This window comes from Xiphophorus maculatus, chromosome 7 (genome assembly GCF_002775205.1).
Source record: "Xiphophorus maculatus strain JP 163 A chromosome 7, X_maculatus-5.0-male, whole genome shotgun sequence".
Taxonomy (NCBI): domain Eukaryota; kingdom Metazoa; phylum Chordata; class Actinopteri; order Cyprinodontiformes; family Poeciliidae; genus Xiphophorus; species Xiphophorus maculatus.
In genome coordinates this window covers 25060892-25084676 of record NC_036449.1, presented here as the reverse complement: position 1 = coordinate 25084676, position 23785 = coordinate 25060892, and the positions used below count along the sequence as shown (strand labels likewise).

The 23785-nt window shown below is 35.5% G+C and overlaps 1 protein-coding gene across 1 annotated transcript in view; it reads right to left on the bottom strand.

Annotated features, from left to right (window-relative positions):
• Positions 1 to 20506, bottom strand: part of pth2r (parathyroid hormone 2 receptor) — a 50311-nt gene extending 29805 nt beyond the window's left edge. The window contains exons 1-6 of the mRNA XM_014469595.2: positions 19999 to 20506; positions 11287 to 11392; positions 10055 to 10165; positions 7859 to 7983; positions 5366 to 5463; positions 355 to 538 (exon numbers count right to left, since the gene is read on the bottom strand). Of these exons, the coding sequence (XP_014325081.1) occupies positions 355 to 538; positions 5366 to 5463; positions 7859 to 7983; positions 10055 to 10165; positions 11287 to 11392; positions 19999 to 20082 (708 nt within the window). The 5' untranslated portion in view covers positions 20083 to 20506. The remainder of the gene's footprint in view (positions 1 to 354; positions 539 to 5365; positions 5464 to 7858; positions 7984 to 10054; positions 10166 to 11286; positions 11393 to 19998) is intronic.
• Positions 20507 to 23785: the final 3279 nt, after the last annotated feature.

Genomic DNA, 23785 nt, shown 5'->3' with positions numbered 1-23785 from the left:
TTCTGATGTCTTGTTCCTGATAAAGTAGCATGAGTTTAACAAGCTCTAATTAGAAATTTGACAGACATGCTAAGAGTAGCTTGACAACTGTAGTTATAAAACAGAGTGTGCAGCTGGAGCGCTCTTACTTTCTTTGCCATAACTGCCAAATCTGCTTTTTCTTTTTAAAATGAGGTCAAGTTTAGAATCTGTTTTTTCTGCTGCTACAGAAAATACAGACACTGGGCTTTTACCTGGTCTCTCATTACAAGAGAGCCATGACAAGGACATGCATATTTTAGCAATTTTAAAACACTTAGCAATGTATTCTGTTAAGCATCAATCTTAATGTTAAGAAGACGACTTGATACTTACATACTGGGACTTGTCGAGTGATGAAATGCTCGCTGTTTTCAGGTTATCCAGCAGGGCTGAGTCAAAGTCTTGCAATCCGGCACTCGAATAGACAACTTTGTCCTTCACGAAAATGCTGACAGCCCGCAACATGAAGGAAACGAACAAGTGCATGTGGATGTAGTTTCTGGTGCAGTGAAGGCGCCTGCCGGGATAAGAGAAGTTATGGTTAATTGTTATGGAAAAACAAATAACTAATTTCAGCCCTCCATTATAACTATGGAGGGCTGAAAAACCAGGAATATTATACAAAAGTAATGTAAATGCTTTATCTGGCTTTGTATACAGTTGTATGACCAAGAACTCCAACTAAAAGTCATGAAATGTATCAAATATTTAGAAATTATTTTCTTTACTCTGCAATAATAAGGGGTAAAAAAGGAATATATGCAGTTTCTTTTGTCAAATACAGTAAACAGTCTCTCACATAAGGTCCACCTCGGCTTCAACACAAGTAGTTGCTGAACATCAGATCAGCTCCCTGCATACAGTAAAAAGCTTTTCAGTAATCCAACACTACCTTGACGAGGGCTACAGCACAAGGATGTAACTCAGTTTTTCAATGCAAAAAATTGCAAGATAAACTAAGAAGGAAGTAATTGTCAGGGACACTGTAAGCCAACTTATTGTACTCAATATGGGACTCACCATTGACACGTTGTTGCTCTTGCAGAATTTATACAATAGGAGCCAACAGAGAAACTCCAGACACTTCAGATTTAAAGCCTGCTTTGTTGCTCTCAGTGACTGCAGAAGTTAAGCCTCAGGCACTGACAGGTTTATCGTTCTAACCAGCTCCTGCATTGCTGATGCTGCTCTCAATTAGCATGAAAGAGCAGAGCCAACTCCGATTCAATGAGTGGCCCACTCATCATTTTCAGGGCTGAAGATGACAATGTTTACAATGAAGGCTTTCACATAAAAAAATGACTAAAACCTGATTGCAGTCCTTAATTAGCAACGATGGGCTAATTACTATTCAACAGTATACAGCTGTAATAAGAGGCTCACATAAACTAATCATACGCATGACTGTCATTTGAATTTTGAGCTTTTAAACATTAATTGGGAACATTCTTTTTCAGGGTGAAATAACTATGCAACAAACTGATCCACTTATTCTTTAGAAAAAGAATTGGATTGCATTTATTGTGGCCTTTTCCCAATCTATCATAGTCTGAATTATTAATGACTATTAATAATTAGTCATTGGTAAACTCACCAACCACTTTATTAGGCACATCTGCCTTAATTCTTCTTGGCACAGATCCTGGGTTTCTGCATGTTTCACCAACTCAAATTTACAACTTTTTAAGACCTTTATAAGACCACCATAAATGTAATTTAAGACCAGATAAATAAATTGCATGGGTTTGCAGCAAAAGTGAGCCAATGACAAATACGGACATTGTCCAGCCAACTGGCAATAAATTTGTACATAACCAAAATGGATGTAAAAAAAAAAAAGAGCTAGCTTTACTCTTGCTAGTAAACTAGCTAGCAGGGATATATTAGCAGCTACGGCAGCTGCAAACACCTTGAGTCACAGAACGCAGTGAAGATGTCTGTGCATGACTCAAAGTTTTGAGTCAATGCAAAAACTTAAACTACTTGGGAAATATGAGATTAAACGAGAATAAATAAATTTAGGAGTTGTGATTAAGCCAGCTAGCAAGCTTATTATTATATTTCAATTAATTTAAAACTTTTTAAGGTCTTATGTTTAGATACATAAATGTAAGATGTTCTCAGACTATAAGGATATGTGAGCAGATGAGATTTGGTTACCATGGAAGCCACTTCAGTACAGTAAACTCGCTGCCATGTTTTAGAAACTACTCTGACATAATATAAGGTTTTTGAGGTGGTAAATTATCCTGTTGGAAGTAGCTGGGTTATACAAAAGGACCCAAAAAATGCCGCCGTGCAATTACACTACCACTACCAGCCTGAACATTTGATAAAAGGCATCATGGATCCACATCTTCAATTTGTATAGACCAAATTCAAACCCTAAAATCAAACTGCTTCAGACCAGGGAAATTTTTCCAGTGTGTTTAACCTCCAATTTCTGTGACACTGTTCAAATTCTAAACTCGTTTTGCCTGTTCTTTATAGACATAAGTGTCAAATGGTGAGATGTTCACAGCTCACTGTATTTTTTTCTCTTTTTCTGGCCATTTCCAGTAAACATGAGAAGTACTTGTGCATGAAAATCCCAGTACATCTGCTGGTTGTGAGTAAGGCCTCGTTGGATGTAAAATGTGTGCTTCATGCATTCCTGCTCTGCCAGTAGAATCGGATCTTCCTTCACTGATACACACACCAAAAGTGGCAGAGATACTAGAGCTGGAAGGAGAGCTGATAATAGTCCTGAAAATCAAGATTATTAAAAAATATCATTCAGTCCCTCCAGGATTTCACAGTTTTGTGGCTCTGCTTTAGAAATATTTGCAAGGAATTTTGAACAAAAAGATCAGTCAATAAACACCTTCTAAAACATACATAAAGAATTAAAAAGTCAATTGCAGACTTCTTTTGATGGTGAAATATATTAATGCAAAGTGTGCAAAATTATTTCCCGCCGCCTTCATGTAGAACAGAGGCATACTTTTTTGCTCGATCCTTTGCAATTATGTATGACATTAAAATGACATTAAATGTGACTTCTTAATTGCCATATCAATCACGGACTACAACTTGACTCAGCAATGTGGTAAAAGCAGAGGTGAGGCTAGACGTTATGGTTGTCCATCATTTTGACCAATAAGTAAAAAAAAAAAAGTCATAATCTATTTTTGAAATTATAATAATGACATCCATCCAATAACGATAAATCTATACTGTTGAGTACTTAAAGTTTACATAGTATACTGTGCTGCAATTGTAGTAAAGCTTTGCATTGGCGATGAGGGAATATTCACACTAAAATAGGAAACTGACAAACAGCAGTAAGAGGTTTGTAAAGATCAAAGATTCATATGTTGCTTTGTTGAGTCAAACACAGCAAATGTGAGACCTCTGACAAAAGGCGGCTTGACGGCCCTTTGAAAAGGCAGCAGCAACTCATGCAGGATTTATGCTCTGTGGTCTTTATCAGAAATGCATGTCTGGTCACATTCCTTTATTCCTGTTTTGAGGTGTGCATGTTTTTGTCTGAAGTTTCTGATACAAACTCAAAGACCAGTTGCAAAGATGCTGCCATTCAAATCAGGAGAGTTTAAAGGCAAAAAAGAATTACTAAAATGGTTAAAATCTTTGAATAAAAGAAAAGAAAATTATATTAATCATAGTTTGAAAGCTGTTGTACTTTATTTCACATTGTTTGCGCATTTAAATGTTCTGACATTAGTTGTTTTTATTTTAATAGACACATCAAGAACTTGAAAGAAGATTTTTTAGAAAGGTCCAAGTTTTTATAGATAAATTTTATCTTCCAAGAAAAGATAAGTTTCCAAAAGCATCTAAGGTTATCTGGAAAAGGTTTTCTAATAAATAACATTTTGTTGAGAAACATAAATGAGAATTCACAAGTTCACTGCAAAATAGTCTTATCAAGTATTTTTTGTCTAATTTCGAGTGCAAATATCTTAGTAAACTTAAAATATGACAAAATAACTTAAAAGAAAACATTTTATCAAGATAAATAAGCTTGTTATACAGTAAGTGAATAATTCTTGTACATTTAAAAAAAAAAATTGAATTTCCGCTGACAGATTTTTTTACTTTAAAACATGAAAAATGTCTTGTTGTAAGTGGAAAAATCTGCACTTTATGCTAGAACAGTATAAAGTACAGTGTTAGTACTTTATATGTTTTTGTAGTGTTAATCATTACGTTAAATTCTCCATTCAAATTTCATAAAGGTTAGATTTTTGGCGTACTAATGGTTGTCTTGACGACAGAGTTACCAAAAGTCTCTCTTCTGCTTCTCTGTTTACTGCTGTGCTCATCTGACCTGTCAGTTTAGGTGGATAAACATTTATTTTTGCTGCTGTGTCACACTGTTCCAATAAGGAAGAGGAACTGAAAAATGTATAACTTGGGTTATTGTTTCTAAACCTAACTCTGCTCTAAACTCTCCATAACTCCCCCCAAACTAAATTATCTAATCTAATCAATCAGACTTTTATTTATTTATTTATTTATTTTTGGTGAAGTGTAAGAATTACCTTTCTTCCAGCATTTAATTTTAAGTGAGATAATATTTTTGTTTTCACTGTTTATTTGTGGTGTTCTGTTGGACTTTCTTTCCAAAAGACAGAGTTAATGGGTCCTGAAGGCTTTTCTAATTTTCTTCATGTTTACAATAAAACATAAAGCTGCACTTCTTCACAGTTTTGTCCTTGAGTTTGTTTGGAGAGCTCCTTGATTTGTGCTGTTCCCTTGGTGATTTTGAAGATGCTGTGGGTTTTCATATCAAGCGCTTAGGTGAAGCTGTGGAATGTCTACGTTGTGAAAAATGTCTGCAGAATAACTGAATAGAGGCATAATATTAACGATCAAGCAAAAAATATGAAACATCTGGAGCATTGCTGAAATGCTTCCCTTTGGGTAACCTTTTCCATTTTAGAAGGGGACTTCTCAAAACTGTTAAAAAACAAACTAAAGTCAATTTTTTGTGCTGAGAGTGAGTGACTCATACAATGAAAACACAAAAACTGTCAGTTTTGAATCCCCTAAGGTTTTAAAATGTCAACCAGTTTATTATTATTCACCTGCTTTTATTTCCACCAGCTGGTTCAGACATATAAGACTTGTGAGCAAACACATACCTTTTTTTTTTGTCAACAAACTTTTCAAAACTGTTGAAGGGCTGTCAACGATTAAATGATGCAATTGTTTCAAAAGACCTCAAACTGTCACTTTTTGCCAAGTATTTGTAGTTCTATAAACTGTGCAACAAATTAGTTAGTGATCATTTTAACTAGTCATTAACCAGTTTATAAGAATACAAGAAGTATTTTCTTACCGAAAGTATCCAATGATCATGATGGCCACTAGCAGAGAGCTGAAGGACACAGCGTAGCCGGTGGTGTACATGACATATAGACTCTCAAAGAAGTCTTTCTGTGAACATGCAGGAAGAAAAAAGCATGCTGTTTAGTTCACTTCTATAGAAAAAAAACACAAGCACGGTCTCACAGGACTGTCTAGACAGTCTTAAATAAGTCTTACACAAGCACAGTAAAATAAAAATATCCAAATAAGCCTAAAAATGGCCTGAAAACTGAAATTTTCCAACCAATGGTCAGAGGAAAATAGGCTGAAAGATGCTGGTGATAAAGTCAAAAGGAGGCTCCATTTCTCTCCCTAAAGATGTTTATTTATAGCAGATTATATTTTTCAAACACCATGGTTGCTGGTGCAGCTTACTGAATATAAAAAGGTGGAAAACATGATCTTCCAAAGCATTTCTGCTTTATTTGTTTTTCATTTTATGCACGGAATCCATATTTGCAGGAAATAAATAAATGACAGTAAAAATTAAAGTGGCACTATGTCAGTTTAAGAGAAGCAGTAAAACTGAGCGTTCATATGTCGAGAAAAAAAAATTTGATTTGAAGTTCAAGTACCAAATCAGCAGTGAAGTCGGGCGTTAAAACCAAATGGATGAGAGCGCCGCGGACATTCAGTCACACCATCTGATGATGACATTTAAGGCACAAAGCCTTCAAATTTCTCACTGAGTCACAAAGCATAACACCTACATAAAAGCTTACATGTCCACAAAGGATGCAGAACCTTTTATTTTTACTTGCTCTATTATGTTAGAAATGTATTTTGTTTTACACATCAAACTGAGTGTGAAAACATTAAAACAACTTAGAAGTCAGAAAGTTAATGTATTATTTTGAACACAGCTGGTATAAAAGTGGAGGTATTTTGTTGCGATTGTCTTTGTTTAATTTAATTGTTACAGGAAAGAAAGATGTTGGTTGTGTCTTTTTAGCAAAGATCTAAATCAAATCAATGTTTATTTGTATGGCATATTTGAGCAGCAAGGCAGTTCAAGGTGCTTTACATAATAAAAACAGAAAAATTACAAAGTCATACAGAAAATACTATAAATTCAGCAAGCTTCTCTATTCAGCCTAATGTAATTCTTCTGCACCTCTTCTATCAGTGAAGCCAAACAGTTTTTGCTCTGTTGGTGAGCAAACACCAGAAAATATTTCCATATTCAGAAAGAATCAAAAACACAAAATAAAAATCTAATTCTTTCATTGTATTTATTTTTTCTCCTTATTGTTTTGTGCTTTTTCTTCTTTCTTTCTTTCTTTCTTTCTTTCTTTCTCATTTATGAAGCACATCAACACATAACACTCTGTGCTTGCACTGCACCTTTAATTTTGTTTCTGGGTCTGTTCAGCTAATCTTAATGCCTTTATTTGATTTGTTTACATCACAATAATATAATAAATAATTAGAAATTCATTTTTTCTGTTTAGTACATTGAAGATGTATGGAAATTAAGTTTAAATACCAAAATAACTTGCTTTTCAATCAAATCAATGAAGGTTAAGAGTTTTCTACCAAATAAAAACCAAATGAAATTTTTCAAATAAAAAATAAAATTTTGATTCTTTTACTGACAACGTTGAGCTGAAACAGAAACCTAAATTCATTTTTGAGTCATTACAATTGAAAAATACTCAATCAGCTGTGTTCTTCTACTCCCCAGTTTTCCATTAATTCCAGTTTTTTTCCAACTTTTAACTTGATGCTCTCAGTTTTGTACTCTTCATAGAAGCAATATCTTTGATGCCATTCAGTTTAACTATGATACTTTTCACTTGAGCTAATGCCGTAAACAATATAATGTTCTCGTATCGGTTTCCTTGTTATTATTTTTCGTTATCATAGTAAGAAAGTAAGATGACATATAAGATGTATTCCCATTTCTGTACAAATACATTGAACTCCACTCACATAGTCAACGGTTTATTTCGAATCTAAGTTTTATAAAGCGCATAATAATGGTAGAGTGTTATATACTGCATTTTAAGCAACAAAGCTGACCAAAATATTCATCCATCCAAGCTGTAATTCAGATTTCCCAGAAAGCCTCATCGTAGTTCATCACAGATCATCAAGGTTTGATGAATAAACAAGCTATGATGCCTGTTTACTGGAGTGAAGGAGCTGACTGTTTCTGTGATTATTCCTTTTGCCTCATCAGTTTTTGATTAGGTCATAGCTTTCATATTTTAATGTTCCTTGCTACGATGCTTTTGTGAACAGTTTGTTTGTTTCTTTGGTGCTTCATCACAGAGAAGAAAAAGTGCATTTATACAGATTTGCTTTTCTTCTAACATGCAATGAAAGGGAAAAAAGAGAGCTGATGCTTTACATATGAACTTTGAACACTGGTGCAGCCTTTGTTGAAGGGTTGAGCAATCACAAGGCTCTCTGAATGACAATATTAACAAAAATTCTCGTTATATTCAACATTAATACTTGCTCTTGCTTCCTCATCACTGAGGGGCTGAAGGAACCGTAGACACTCTGAATAATTGGTCCATGTTTTGTTCCATTGCTCCACAAAGACCCAGGAACCGTTGACATCACACCTCCTGTAAGCGTGTCCTGCAAATGTAGACTCAAGTTGGTGCATTTCCAAAAAATATTTGCAACATACAGACTGCCTACACATCTTCAATTCAAACATTTTTGGCATTTGGGGACATAGAAGTGACATAGAACATAGAAGTGCTTTAAAACTAACTAAATCTGATGTACAGAATTACAGTCTTGAAAAGTCCATGTATGAATAAGTACATAAAACTATAAAAATATATTTTTTGTTTGCTTTTATCTGTTTTTCTACTTGTTCCATCGTTTATTGTCAGTCAGTGTTTAACCTCATCTCTATCTTAGACAAAGCCACTAACTGAGCTGTTGATGAGACTAACTATAAATGCTCTCTTTCATCCCATGGACATTTTTGGTTAGCTGTGCTTCTCACCTAATTGAAACTACAAAAGAAGTTGCTGCTGCCTTTGACTCTTTGCTCTTTCTTAAACATTAAAGGTACTTCTACATCAGTGCTTCTGTTTCTTTTTTGTTTGTGTGGTCTATCTATTTAAAGCCCTAGATGGTGATTCACATTTAGTCCAGTTCTGCTGGAGGTTTCCCTCTCCAATGTCACTACATGCATGCTGAGTATGAAGAACTGGATTAATGTGTGGAGGTAAAGAAGAAAATTGGGGGAATCAAGGCTAATGCACTGCAAATATTTCCCAGATGTGTAAAGTGCCTGTTAGATCGATATAAATTGCAAAAGGAGAACATTAGAAGCTTCATTAGAACGTCTTTTCATGTTGCTAAGGTGTAAATGATGCTCAGTAGATAAGAAACACCTCTAAAAACCTCTAGATTCTTCTATGCCTGGCAGCCAAAGCTTGACCAAACTGAGTCCATGCATCTGAACATTTACTTCAAGCGCAGCTACAAAACTTCAACTGCGTGGGTGAAAAAGAAAAAAAGTTTGCTATGATTTAGCAATGGAACTTCAGGAGACCTTTCAATAAACAAATAACACCAACTGTGCTAGTTTACCATGCTTATTGCACAATGACGTAACAACGTTACCTTCAGTTGATATAAAAATGCTGCACATACATCAAGCGCAACAGAAGAGAATTATGGCCTCTGTCTCTTTAAGAAGCTTCTGCTCTTCCTGACAATCCGGTTTCAACACGTCATCACAACACTGCTCCGCCTTAATGCAGTTTACAGCCATTCTTAGGAATGTTTGACTGAGAAATAGTCTGGATGAGCTCAACAGACTCGGTTTCACCAGGTGTTTACTGATTGCTGCTGCCGCTAGTCTGGAGGAGCTGAGTAGCAAGCCCTGACTCGCTGCCACGGGAGATTGTTTAATCATGAGTAAAAAGAAATAAAGCAACACATTCAGATGTTTTGATGATATAAAGCTTAACAAGTCATTTTACACAATACCTCCCCTTTAAAGTGCAGATGCAGATTCAGAGTTGGTTAATGCGAAATTATATAGCAGATTTGTTTGTGTTATTATAAAAAATTAATCCCTTACAGGTTTCTTCTTTTTTTCTCACTATTTCATCACTGTTATGGATACAATTTTCTCTTTTATATCGAAAAATATGTTTTAAAAGATCTTTTTTTTCTGTTTGTCCAGGGTATATTTGTCTATTTGTCATTATTTTAATGATCTGAAACATTTAAGTCTGACAATCAGCCAATAAAGGATAAATCTTAATGGGAGAGCATAGTTTTTCACTTTACTGAAGCTTATTGACCAAGTGGATTTTTTTTGTCATTCCAGCACTTTGTTTTATCACACACTGCATGTCAGAAAAGCTGCATAAATGCCTTCAAAGGACTTTTATGGAATCCAATTTTTTAGGCATAACGCAATTTTGTGCTAAGTGTTTTCTTTCCCTTTGTAGATAAACCCATTAAACAACAAAAAGAACAAAACATTCATCTTATCCAAGACCCCTGGGTCTTTTCAAAATTTGCTTTTTAGATTTCAGGAGGTACTTTAGCACAAAGTGTCAGGGTTAAAAGTGGTTGCATTACCAAATATCAGCAAAGAGAGGGTTCTGAATTTATCATTGCATTCAGCGTTTCACATTCACAGTCATTGCTGGTACAGAAGAGAAAGATTGTTAACCTTTGTGATTGAAGTCGTAGATGTAAGCTGGGCAGGGAACCTTCATAATCTGCCCAGGTGAGCCATGAGGCCAACAAATAAGACCGTCCCAGTCTGGAGGGCACACGTCATCTGCAGCGAGAAGACACAGAAGTCACACTTTTATCTATCTGGTCATTAATGAGTGTCAAAAACCATCGATTGATCCATATCCACTTATCGCTGCAGCCTGGAATGTTTTTCTGGATAACTTAAGTTCTTTTTATCCAGTTAGAAAATATAAAGACTTGAGGATTTTCATCATTTTTGTAACTTTTTAAAAAAAATCAAGTTCAGGTAACAAAACAAAATTTTGTTCACAGTTACAGGCTTAATAAAAACAAAATTACAGCTCTGATTGGAGCCATTTTTTCGGATAAATGGACAGGATGCTAAATTAAATGAATGATGATTAGATGAGCTTGTGTCCAGCACAATAAAAAGCCACATGTTGCACAGACTCATTAAACCCGCTGTGAATCGCTATTGTCGCAGCATCCTGCTGTGGGGAAAGTTGGACAAGAGCTGGGAAAGTGGCCACAACTGAGGGAATAAATAGATGCTGCTAAATAGAGAAAATATGAAAATAATGCTTCAATCTTAGCATAGTTGAAATATTCTACAGAAAATGCAGCTTGTGCAGCTGAAAAACTGAGGAAAAAATTATACTTGACATGACTATTGGCTTTCTTTTGCAAAACAGCCAATCCAGAAGTGACATTTATTTTCCTAGTGCTGACCGGCTGAACCCGGTGAAACGTAGCGTTTTAAGCGAATGTTAGGTATTCTTTAACCCATGCAAATATCGGGGGTCCAATGTACACAAATGTTTACCTATGATGGAAAAAAGAGGCCTTTAAAACAGAAGATGAAATTGTTATGCATGTTGATGTCTTCTTTCATTGAGCTATCTGTTGTGGATATTTTGATATGGTTAAGATAACTGATAACCTGCTGAATGTACACTGATAGTGATGAAGCAAAGGTGTTTGCAAGACGTCTAAAGCCCATAAGAATAATAAATAGACTTCAAGAAAGTCTAAAATAAAATTAAAAAAAGAATAAAAGTCTGATTATATTCAGGCAAACAGAGAGCCTGAAAGGTAAACTGATTGATTCATGAATTCATTTATAGACAACTCACTTCATACAAATGTTGTTAGAATAAATCCTGATGATTAAAACTGTGCAGATTTATGGATTGGTGTTTGTACCTGTGGTTGTTGGTTCCATACTGGACAGGTTCTGATAGCACCGCATTTTGACTTCATACAGGATGAACATCTGCTCCTGTGCAGAGAGAGGACTGTCGAACCCCATCTGTAAAGCACAAACACAAAGATCAGCTCTCTGACCCCATGTCAATATAATATGTAAATAAACTGGAAGCATTGCATAAAATTTTAATAACATTTGGGACAACTAGGCATCCAGCATCTGCTTTGGGCAGATGTTGCAAACTGAGAAAAGAACACAGAGATCAGAAAGTAGTACAGTTCTCATTTTTAACAAAAGTCTTGATCTTTACCTCTGAGAACATGTCCAGTTATAGAAAATGTTATAATTTAACTACTTTATGCAGTAATATTACCCTAATATAACTCTGCAAGCTAAATGTAGTCTTTTTCAGTAGGAACAGTACTGCAGTGCATGAGCATTAATAAATGAGCAAATGTGAATAAATTAAAGCACACTGATACGTATAAGAATTAAATGTATTGATTCTCATCATTAATCTGGAATTAGCATGTTGAGGTTACAGTAAAACAAGATAAGAGATAAATGAACTTTCATTGGTTGCAAGGTGGTTACATTTTTCAAATCTGACACTTAGAAATACAATAACTAAAACAGGAGCCATATTTCTTTTACACAGCTGGTTCACAACTTTTTGGATTAAACTTACTGTTTGGGCTATACTATTGTCAGTTTCCATAAGGTATAATATGCTTAGCAAACAGAGGTCCAGTTGAGGTCACTAACATCTTAAGAGTAACTGTAAATAAATGAAGAGAGTTTGAGTTAACATCTAGTTTAGCACTAGTTTTTGACAACTCTAGCCTACCACTGGTTGGCTCTAATTTAACACACATACACTAGTAAAACTTTGCTTGAATTGTTCTACAGTAAATACATGCATTCTCCATAAAGTGAGTAGGTGTAGTGTAATATGAACCAACTTAGTTTCAGAGTTTTTGCAGCTTCCATGTTATTTGTTCTACATGACATTATTATATACTGCTCAGCACTAACTCCTGCTCAGATCTTTACATGATCTATTTGATATAGCACCAGAACAACTCTCTCAACTACAACTTGTTTTAAATGTAGCAAGAACAAAAGGTTTTTTATTGCTTCAAAAATGATGTGATTACACTAAGGGAGAAAATCGTGAATAGAAAACCAATAGAGTTAGTGTCTACTTTAAAATATTTGTTTTTTTTAATCGACAATCATTTGGTTTTGAAGAACCATATTCAGTATGTTAAAAATGTTGCATGTTGGATTTTACTAATGAAATAACTCACGCTTCTATTCAAAAATTAGCTGCACAGCTTTATATACACAGTATATATGATAATTTAGTCATTTGCATGTTTATTTTGAAAGTTATTTTGGGTACAGATTCTTGTCTCTTAACAAGTAAACATAGAAGTTACGATCTTAGTTCTATGGATGTTCTGCAATTTGTTGCCCCCAAAGTAGAAACTGAAAAGAAAACTTTTAGGTTTTCAGCACCTCATGGAATAAATTACAATCTCTGTCTAATTTTCTTTTTAATCTGCCAGTGTGAGATTATGCTCTTGCTATAAAAGAAAAAATTACACGCACCTTTTCCAGGGGTGCTAATGAGGATAGAGGCCACAAACACCTGAACCAAAACATGTAGAAAGCTTTTTAAGGTGAAATGGTCTTTCTATTGATTGTGTTTATGTGGCTACAGCAGACTTTGATGTTAATGAGATATTCACATCAAATTAGAATCGTTCAATATTGAAAATGATGATAAAAGATGAAGTAGTCTGTCCTGACAAAAACCATTGTCTTGACTTTTATGTGGAATTGAGAGGTTTATTTTAGTTGTGACACCAAAATGTCAAACTGACGGTTAATTTTCAAAAATAGGATGCATGCAAGAGCTTAATACTCCCTGCCAGGACCATAAATGTCAGCCCCAAAGTGCCATCTCAGTCTTTCCAGTAATTGTGGAGAGATTTCACTTGGTGCAAAACTGGATGATTTATCTGCAGCAAAGGTTACAATCCTTCACTGAGAACCTCTTGAAGTCCTTAATGTAAATTTTTAAGTGATCTTCAACTATCAAAGACTGTCTATTTGATCAAGTGACATGTTATAAAGCTCTTTAATTTTGACAACACTTAAAAAAAGCAACAAAAAAAGAACACCTAGCCTTTTTTTCCAGTAAGTTAATGTTTGACCTGTTCCAAAAACTTCCCGAATGTAATGTCACAGATCAGCAGGCACTGCGCCATTACCTAGCAACCCCAGGAAACCTAGCAACCCAAACAGAGTTCAAGCACATGTAGTCACATTTGCTCATTATGAAAGTAGAACTGACCAGATCTCATTATCTAAGAATGATTTTGTAGTAAAAAATGTTACAAACATGTTTTTTTTAAGCCCATAGACGTCTCCTAACCTGTTCAAGGAAGCACTATAGGTCACCTTTAAGCTTACTAACACTTGGGTTATAATGAAGAACAATAATCATTAGCTCAGCAGCAAATTAAACTCAGAATGTCTCAACAGACAGAAACATTTTTGCCTGGGAGAAAAGGTGAGGATCCAGATTCGGTCCAGATTGGGGGAGTTATAATTCAGATGGTTCTGTTAAGGATGCCTTCTGGACACCTGTTGTTTTCCTGCCACAACCTTCTTTGAGGAATCTCAGCGGGATCCTGAGAACACCTTGTGATAACCCATAATGAGCTGGAGAGCGTAAATGGGAAGAGGGATACATGAACCTTTGTTTTGAGCTGTTACACCTGCAACCTGACTTCCAATAAAGTGAAGAAAAATGTCATGTTCATGATTCTTACACTTTTTTTCATGTAGAAATGGCATAATACTCTGGATGTATGGATGGATATTTGTACACTTGAAGTAAAACCCAAGTCATTTAGCTGTTTAAACCCTAGAAGTGAAGACTACTTCACTGATAAAATACTGGAAAGTGTGTCTATGTAGTGTCAAGTCTTTCTCTTTGCACAAGACGTGTTTAAAAGAATCCCAGCTCATGAACAGATGAGGAAGTTTTATCTTATCAAAATCTTCATATTCTGCAATAATACAGAGGTTAATTGTTCAATCTGTCCTAATATTCTTCTGCGTAGGTTTACAGCTTTATACCACACAGCTTAACAAAGCCATTATTGATCCATCAGCACCTGTCAGGATGTCTTGGAAAGTCACATCACAACAGGGCCAAATCAAGATTACAGACCCATGGAAAATTAAGTAGATCAAGCATGCCTTAATGTTTCTGACAGTTTCCTGCAATATTGCTATGATTCTTAGGACCTGGAATGAAGCATCACTGTTTCTCAGTTCTTTAGATTACTCTTCAGTAATTTTGTATAATAACAGAAAGTTCTCTGTACTGTTTAACTAAAGCACGATTAATGTTTCAATGATTTCTGAAACTAGAAGCAGCAATTGTGGCAAAGCTAAGGCCATCACTCCCTTTGGTCTCATTATCGTTCTTGGTGCTTGCCATGTAGCTGGAGGGTCTCTTATTTACATACAGAGACATGACTGCCATTCAGACGTAAACTATGTTTGTTTAAACATTTTCTAAGGCTCGGCCTGCTCATGCAGTTCAGAGCATGTTAATATTAACTATTCATCAAACTCAATGCTCATAAACATTTAGTAATGCTGTTGCTATTTAATTTTCTTGATCAAAACGCTTGAAACTTGGATAATTAAATATTTCAAACTACTTTAAAGCTTTGATCAAATGTTGGTGCATAATTCTATGCAGCTTTTAAATCAATCAAGTCATCATCTCTGCATCTGTCCAACCACTCATTCAAACAAATCCATGCATTTACCAATCTAAGACACATCCATCCATCAATCCATCTGCAGGAAGAATTCCATTTTCACTTGTATAGGTGTTTTCACACCTGGCAATCAGTTGGGGAGGGACTAAAATTGAAACATTTCTAGCTTTTCAGCTGGTGTGGATCATTGCATACTGCATTGTGTCAAATGATTCAAAATCTTTAAATAACCTGTTCCCCTCCTTGCCTGTGGTGGCGCTGCACCAAGAACTACTGACAGAAACGACACACTAGCACAACTTGCTTCTTCACAAATGAAAATAAAAATGAAGTGTCATCAAATTTTAGTGGTTGTAGAATTTCTCTTTTGACCACAAGCCTTTTCTCCCGCTAGCGCATTTGTTTTGGTTGTTGTTTATCCCCAGAATACCCTGCACTATAGATCATACCTAAATGAGCTTAAAAGCATCAGCTGGCATAAACATCTAGAAATAGATATGTGCAATGTGCATGGTATAGGTATTATTTATATATTAATAGCTTCCAAAGGGCTCTTTCTTTCCATCTAATAATTATTTTCATGCTGCAGTTATCTTCAACTATAAAACCACATCCTACAAGCCAACTTCAGAAAGCCAAACAAACTGCATGAGAGCTTAATTCCTTTTCAAGGGGTGTTCCACCAACAAAAACTCCCGATAGGTACCAGAGAACTGAACACTAACTAATATTTGCTGCTTGATCACCATGGTTCTACACCGCCATGTTGGGAAGGTCTCCAGAATGGTAAAGTGGGGAAAGTAAAAGGAACAAAAACACATCAGGAGTCATTTCCTGAAAAAAACATGACAGCTTCAAACAGAGATGAAAAGAATAAGCACAAAAAGCTCTGCCAAGCTGTATGATGAAGAAGTTTCTCTGAGGGAGATTTTGGGAAATAACTTGCTGGTTTTAAAACCTAAAGTACCCGTAAAAACAATATTTACCCCAGAGGTTAATTCCCCAAAGATGAGAAGAGGGACACTGTAAATTAATTTAAATTCAGCAAGAAAAGGACTTTAAGCAGGTGAGGTAACAACGCAAATTCTCACATAAATATTTGAGGTAAAAGTAAAGAATTTGCAAAATGTGGGTAGGAAACACACACAAAGTGTGAGGAGGTATGCAGTTTGGCTTTCGTCCCTGTTGGAGTTGTCTGCAATCTGGACAATGTGTGACTGAAATTTTTGAGATGTTCACCAAAAGATGGTTGGCCCTGTTCTAGCTAAATTTAGTCTCAGCTTTTAGGCATTTAGTTAAATGCCACAGTTTTTAGACACAGTATTTTATTTCAACATCATAATTCTGCACCACTTTATGTTGGTCTGTCACATCAGTTCCCAACAAAATACAGTAAAGTTTATGTTTCTAGTGGGGAGAAACATGTTTGAGTTTCAGGTGTATGAATACTATCACAGTAACTGTACCAGTATTCATACCACTCCTCTGAATGCTTTGGGTGTTACAACAGAATAATTGGAAAGTTAAAGTTTGAACAATACATGTCTAAAAAGCCACATAGTGGAAATGGTGTAAAATGGAGGTGATATTCAGAAATTGAAATCTAATTATACTGCCGACACACCTCAGAAAACCATCCAGAAAGCATCTTAACCTTAAACCTTTTTGTTTTTCTGCTGTACATAATCCATTGATTTCAACAAGCCTTTCATGCATTTAGTGCCTGCAGGAGCAGCGTTAGCAAAGCAGGCCCGCAGCGTGGCTGCAATATGTTTTTTTGTAGAGTAGATAATTTCTTATTTACAGCCCTGATTGTTTTTTTTCTTCCAATTTGGTCCAATTTGTGCTATGTTTTTCTCTCTTTTTGGTTTCAGTTAATTATTCAGGTATTATTTGCTTTGTTTTCTGATTTCTTTTCATAAAATGATTTCCATGTGTTTAAATCTGTGGGCTCAACCTGTAGGAATCAGACTAAGAAAGGCCAGGGTAGAGGTGATGATGAATCTGTGAATGTTTTCTACCTGGCTCAGACAAGGTTAGAGATGATTTGCCTGAGAAATCCGAGTATTTTAATTCATCAATCACTGAGAATGTAAATTAGCAAAAAAAATAATTATAGAATGCCAGAAATCATCTGCTGATTAATAAGCAAACTTTTTAATCTATACAGTCAAACAAATATATAATGTACAATCAGTCAGATGGGAAATATGTTTGCCAGTACGGCCTGACTGTTTAACTAGGGTGCAAACCCCATCTACATACAAAAGGTGGTGTCAACTGGTATAACTGAATTTTGTTGTTGAATACCATTCAAACGTTCTTTATTAGCAAGTATATATATGCCCACTGTGACAGATTGGCGACCTGTCCAGGGTGTACCCCGCCTTTCACCCGAAATGTTCCCTGCAGTTCCATGCACCCCTCCTGACCCCACTAGGGACAAAGGTGTACAGAAAATGGATGGATGGATATATACCCAGTTTTCAGTGGGCAATTTTAAAAAGATAGTATTATGTAGTTTAAGGTGCCTAGAAGCCAAAACAATCAAGACACTATGTTACCTTCACATATCAGAAACAACTTAAAGAAAATTTGACTTTGCATCATTGCCTTATCTGACTCCTTAAAATTTGTCTCTGTCTCTTTAAGAACCTCCTACCATTTCTGACACTCCCCCTTCATGACATCATCACAACAACTCTTCTCCGTGCCTTCCACGGATACTGTCTAACATTAAAGCATGATACAAAGCTCAAAAGAGTTGATTTTGTGTAATACTCCCCCCCAAACCCTACTTAGGACGTTTGCTAAAATCTAGTCTTTTTCTGATGAACACTTTCCTCTTGATACAATATACAGAAATACTGTAAGGCATCTGTATAACATATAATATTGTTATATTTATGTAGCATGATATATATATATATATAAACAAATATTAAATTGAACACAAGTTTTATTTGTTTTAAATTCATCTTCAATATTTTTTTAATATCTTGTGGTATAGTGCACTTCTCTAATTTGAGGTGTGCAACTATACACTTTTAGGTGTGCACACCGATTTTACTCTATAGATTTTGACTGAATCAAAGAGAGAAACGGGTCTGTTTTTGAAATCATTTCATTAAAGAAAAGAAATTTCAATATCAGGACAAATATACCTTTTCAACAAATCTAGAAAGTAGAAAAAATAGAAAAAAGTGGGATTTGGATCAACAGAAATTAACATTAGCAGGTTTAAAAAACAGAGATTTGTGTATATTTATTTGAAATAAGTCAAAAGTCAAACATAAAATAAAGTTTTATATCCATGTGATTCATGAAGAAATCACAGTTAACCTACTGATTCCTTCCTCTGCCATTAATCAAAACCAAAAGCTATACATTCATGCTCTTTTCCAAAGTTTATTGGAAAAAACTTTGGAGAAGTCTCCTCTACTTATTTACATTATGTTTCTATGTATTTCATTGATTTTGACCTTTATTCTGTTATTAACCAATGTGACATTTGCTCAGTGATAATTTCCCCTGATGTAACATTGCTGTAATATTTAGGAGCATTGTTTTCATTCATTATGAGAGGATTTGGAACAAAAAGGCCTATGCAAAAACAGTGACAACCAATTTGCAGATTAAAAGAACCACTTTGAACCGCTCCAATAGCTCTCTTGGCAGTGACTAATACAGCAGAAAATCCAGTGATTCACATGTCATCATGTGTCACCATTTTGCCTAATTTCCATTCATCAAATGTCCTGAGATTTTTTTTTTCCTGTTGAACTCATTGCTACCAGTGTTCAAATAAATCAACCTGACAGTGTCTGCTATCTCTGTACCTCAGAGAAGCACTTGGCTTTAGACTCTTTTAAGGTCGAGTTCCAGATAACATTTAGCTGGAAAAGCAGAAATATGTTGCTTTACCCAATATAGCCTATATTTGCAGAATGTAAGATGGGTTGGAGCTGAGGTAATTGCTTAATTTACAAATGGCAGTAAAAATACCGTGATTCCAAATGTATCTAATTGGTGTTTCTTTTGTTCTAGAAGACTGTAAAAATGTGAAAAGATGCTTTAAAGAGTAGCAGATGTGTCTCAAAGTCCTCATTAAGAAGGACTGTCAAAATAAAGTCCAACAGTTGTTTTTATATGGCATCAATGAAGGATATAAAAACTCATAAAAACTCTCATAGTTAACAAAAAGCTGTAAAAAGGAAGAAATGCTTGAATAACTGGGAAAAAAAATCCACAAATAAATGTACGTAAAAGCATACGTGTAATCAATAAGATACAAAATCAAATGTCAAAGTAAGTAGATAATTAGGAAAGAAATATATATGTTGTATTTCATGTACAATATTACAAGTTGAATAGTTTATATCTTCTCCTGTAGATTTTATGTCTTTTTTCTTGATTTAAGAGGTTTTAGTCCACCACAGAAGTACAAAAAATGGGGAAGACAAATGTGAAACAATACAAATTAAAATAATTAAAAAATATTAACATTGTGTAAAAAATGTTTTTAAAGAAAAACAAATGAATAATGAATTTTTTAAAATGACATTTAAGAAGGTAAGTAGGAATGTTGAACTGGAGTTAAATTAACATTTTTAACTTTACATTTTGTATGCCATATTATTTTACAGCATAAAGCCAGTCCAAATGTTTGAATTAATCTCTCATTGTTTTAGCTGTGTATCTATTTTTAATGCTAGTTCTTCTTTATTTTGACAGCTTCAGAGCTCCATACAGGCGCAGCTGTGAAGGAAGGCTATTTATTCCGATGACTCATTGCCTGTTTATTTTAACATAAAGACTATTCTCCATTAAGCTGTTTAGATATATAGGATTTTACCATAGCTCAAGAAAAACAGAGGGAAATAACAGACAGTTTCTTACCTGTGCTTCAACCCAAGTCCAATAAATTAAAAAGTTAAAGATCCACAAAATAAAGTTCACAGTTCGTCGCGCTTTCAAAAACATTGCTAAAACGTGTGTTCAATTGAATCCTCCGTGATGTCGGCGCATCCTTAAATAAAATCTTCACGTCATTGGAAAGTTTCGCCTAAAGTTCCGCTCGAAAACCCGAGCCGCGGCAGGTGGATTCATCAAATCCTAACATCACCACTTCGCTCCTGGCACATGCAGAAGTAATCCCAGAAATGACTCCCCCGCTCCTAGAGAGCGTGCAGGAAGGACCCCGTGACTGCTGCCTCTGCAGAGGAAGAGACCCCGCTGGACGCGGGCTGGCTCCGGAGGTCCCCGTTAACCCGCTGATGTGGTGTCCAGTGAGCCGCATGCAGGGATGGAGCTGGAATAAATGAGCTCCAATTTCAGGTGGCAGCACATTTCCATGTGTCATGAATCACTTCATAGTGTGGTGGGCATTTTCTCCACGGAGCACCCACCTCATCCAACCTGACTGCTGCTCCTGCAAGTCACCATGTGACGGTGGAGGCTCCTCTCTCTCCATCGGTTTTACCTCAATGAGGAAACGCGCGTCTCTGATGCATCTTCAACTTGCAAGCTGTTTTTCAGTCCCATCCAAAACAATTTTAAGAGCAGCAGCAGGGATAAATTATTTATTATACAAACACTGGTTTGCCTTCATGGTATGTACAATATATTGCACGGATACCATATTTTTCACATTTTATCACATTACGTCCACAAACCTCATGGTTTTATCAAGTGGTGCATATATTTATATTCAGCCATCCTGAGTAAATACTTTATGTCCACCAGCTTTGCCCATCCAAAACTGAAATTATATTTCCCATTCTTCTTTGCAAGGTAGCTCAAATTCAGTAAAACTGATTCACAACTCATCCTCAATTAGATTTAGGTTTGAACTTTGACTAGGCCGTCATAACACATGACTATACTTTCATCTAAGCTAGGGATGCAAGTTATCAATTGATGAGTTAATGATGCGTTTAAAGTTGATTGAGCTTATTGATTAATTGATAAGCGGATACTTTCTTAAAAATCTAAGTTTTTGCTTGAATAGAGGTTTGACCATCTTTCCATAACATAAAGGGTTAAATTTAAAAAAAAAAAAAGCATATTAATATTTTTTAACAATTTCAACTTCAGTCAAGCCATGAAACTTAAGGAGCTTGTCGAGTATTTATATTTCAAACCAGAGTCTCACATCGAACTCTTTTTGGGCCATTTCCTTTTTCCGTTATTCCTGTATCAACTGGCTGGCTTCAAGATGACCAGCAGTGCCCTCTATTGGATGGCGGCCAAACTACAACACTAAAACAAGGTCTAAGTTATTAGTTAATCACTAGAACTCATTTTAATCTAGCAAACCATGAATCAAAATCAGCTAATTGTTTGCATCTCTTATCCATTTTACTGCAGATTTAGAAGATGTTTAGAGTAATTTTCTTTCTGGACGGTGAACTTTCACCCCCGCCTCTAATTGGTTTGTTTCCAGGATTATCCTTCTATTTAACTCCTTCCATACATCCACTAACTGTGACGACCTTTCTTGTCCCAGTTGAAAAGACAACTGACCACAACTTGAAGCCATCAGCAGGACGTTAATGATGACTTACATGATTCAATTAATTTTAAAACTGAATGCAAAAATTATATACTTTATCACTTCAAAATGTGGGTACTTTACAATCAAACCATTTCATAGAATTGAGTGATTATTAGATGTTAAAATCTGACAGACAGTACAAAAAGGTTTTGTCCCCTAGTCTGTTTTTAGTGAATTTGTAGCTCAGATCTTGAGTTTGCTGTGGTCATTATAGAAAATCATGCGTGTCTATTGCTAAATGCAGCTGGATGGCTTTGGGTCCACGTTTTGGAGCACTTTTCATGATACTGTGAAGCATTGCCCAATCTCTGTGGCTGAATCTAAGCAGAAAGTGAATCCCTGTCCGCCTCAGGAGTTATCCAGCTGCTTCAGTCTATAAACGTCTGTGACCCAGTGCCACTGGATGTAATGAATGTCCTTTCCATCACTCTGCCTTGTGTGTTTCTGACACTTTAGATCATGAGCTGTGTTAAACCTTTATTATAACTTCTTCCACAGTCTACCACACTCTTTTCTTGGTTTCACTCCTCAGACGACTGTTCCAGAACAAATGTTGTGTTTTGTTGTTTTTGTCTCCACCTTTATTCTTTTGAATAGGAAAAATCTGTTTTCTCTGTTCTGTTATCGGACTTGATTATTAGAGTGTGGGTGTTAATTTGGCCACGCTTAATGTTTCAGATGGACGTTCTTTGTAGCAGCCTTTTCTCTTGCAAATAAAGCTTGGGTATTACAGCAACAGCTTCCAAATGCAAATGGGAATCTTGGAATCCACCAGATTTGTAGCCTGCATAAATGAAGAGAAGCTTACAGCTGACTGCAAGACTTTCTTTTATTCCAGCTGTTTGTTTCAGCTTTTTTCTAACTTTACACCACAAATGTTGTCTTCAGCTTGTATTCTTAAATCCCAAGATAACAGTTCACCACATTTATTTCCAGATATTTTGGAGCCAAAGCCTCCAGACTCGACAGCAGATCTCTGTTTAGTTTTCTCAGACGCTTTTCCTCTTTTATGTTCAGTGGTTAAGAAGGTGGTAAACTCTTTTTGTTTCCCAATTGCTTCTACGCACATCCTCTTGTGCACAATGTTTTTACAGCTGTTCCTTTTGAAGAAATCTGTTTTCTATTTGTGGTATAACAGGTGACTGTAGGAAGGACATCCAGAAACCTGACAAGTGCACACAGCTAGATTGTAAAGAGGTTCAGAAAGTAGTTGTGATTATATTTCATCCCAAATCTAAACCCTCATTAAGGCATTAATTGGATCCAATGATGTTAGCTGAAGTGACAAAATGTTACTCTGCATAAATTCACCTAAAACCCATTAGAAGTTAAGCAATTCATGCAAAGCAATTTTACAATTAATCATAAATCATTTTAATTCTTTTAATCTAGCCATATATGCCTTAATTAATTTTTTTTCAGGGTCAAATCATGATGCACTGTACTGTCAAATCAGCACACAATGGAGGAAAATACAACTGCAGCTGCTGACTTGCACACTTTACATGATACATGATACTAGAACCAGTTCAAAACTGACAAAAATATCTAACAATTGCTCTAAAAGTTTGTTTTGAACAGAAAAACAGTTGTCCAGATTAGGGAAGCAATGTATCTGAAAATAGCTCATTTACTCTGTGCAGTTGTTAGCACCTGAGGATAGAGGCTCCAATTAAACACCTGCTACCACTTGACACAGACATTAATTACAGATTAATTCTGTTATCTTTTGATTTAGGCAACTAATGATGCCGTTTTGTTCTATTCCAATAGGGTGAAACATTTTAGACAATACTGTTAACTCCAAACATTTTAAGATAAAACATCATTAAATGTGTACTAAGGCAATCAGCTTGTGTTTTCAACACACATGTAGCTCCCTTTTCATTAAAGATGAAACTCACACTTTTGTCTTTCTTTAATAATACATTTTACTGTTTTTAGATTGACTAAGCGTTCCTGTAGTAGGGTAGCTAAGCATGACAGACACTGGGATCAGCTATTTCAAGGCATGAGAAACAGCAATGTTTCTGCAAGGACTTTTAGTTGTTGGTGTCTGCTGATAATCGAAAAATTCTCTGCCAATTATTTGCATATAAGAGAGTTGTACAAATGACATTCAGACGGTGT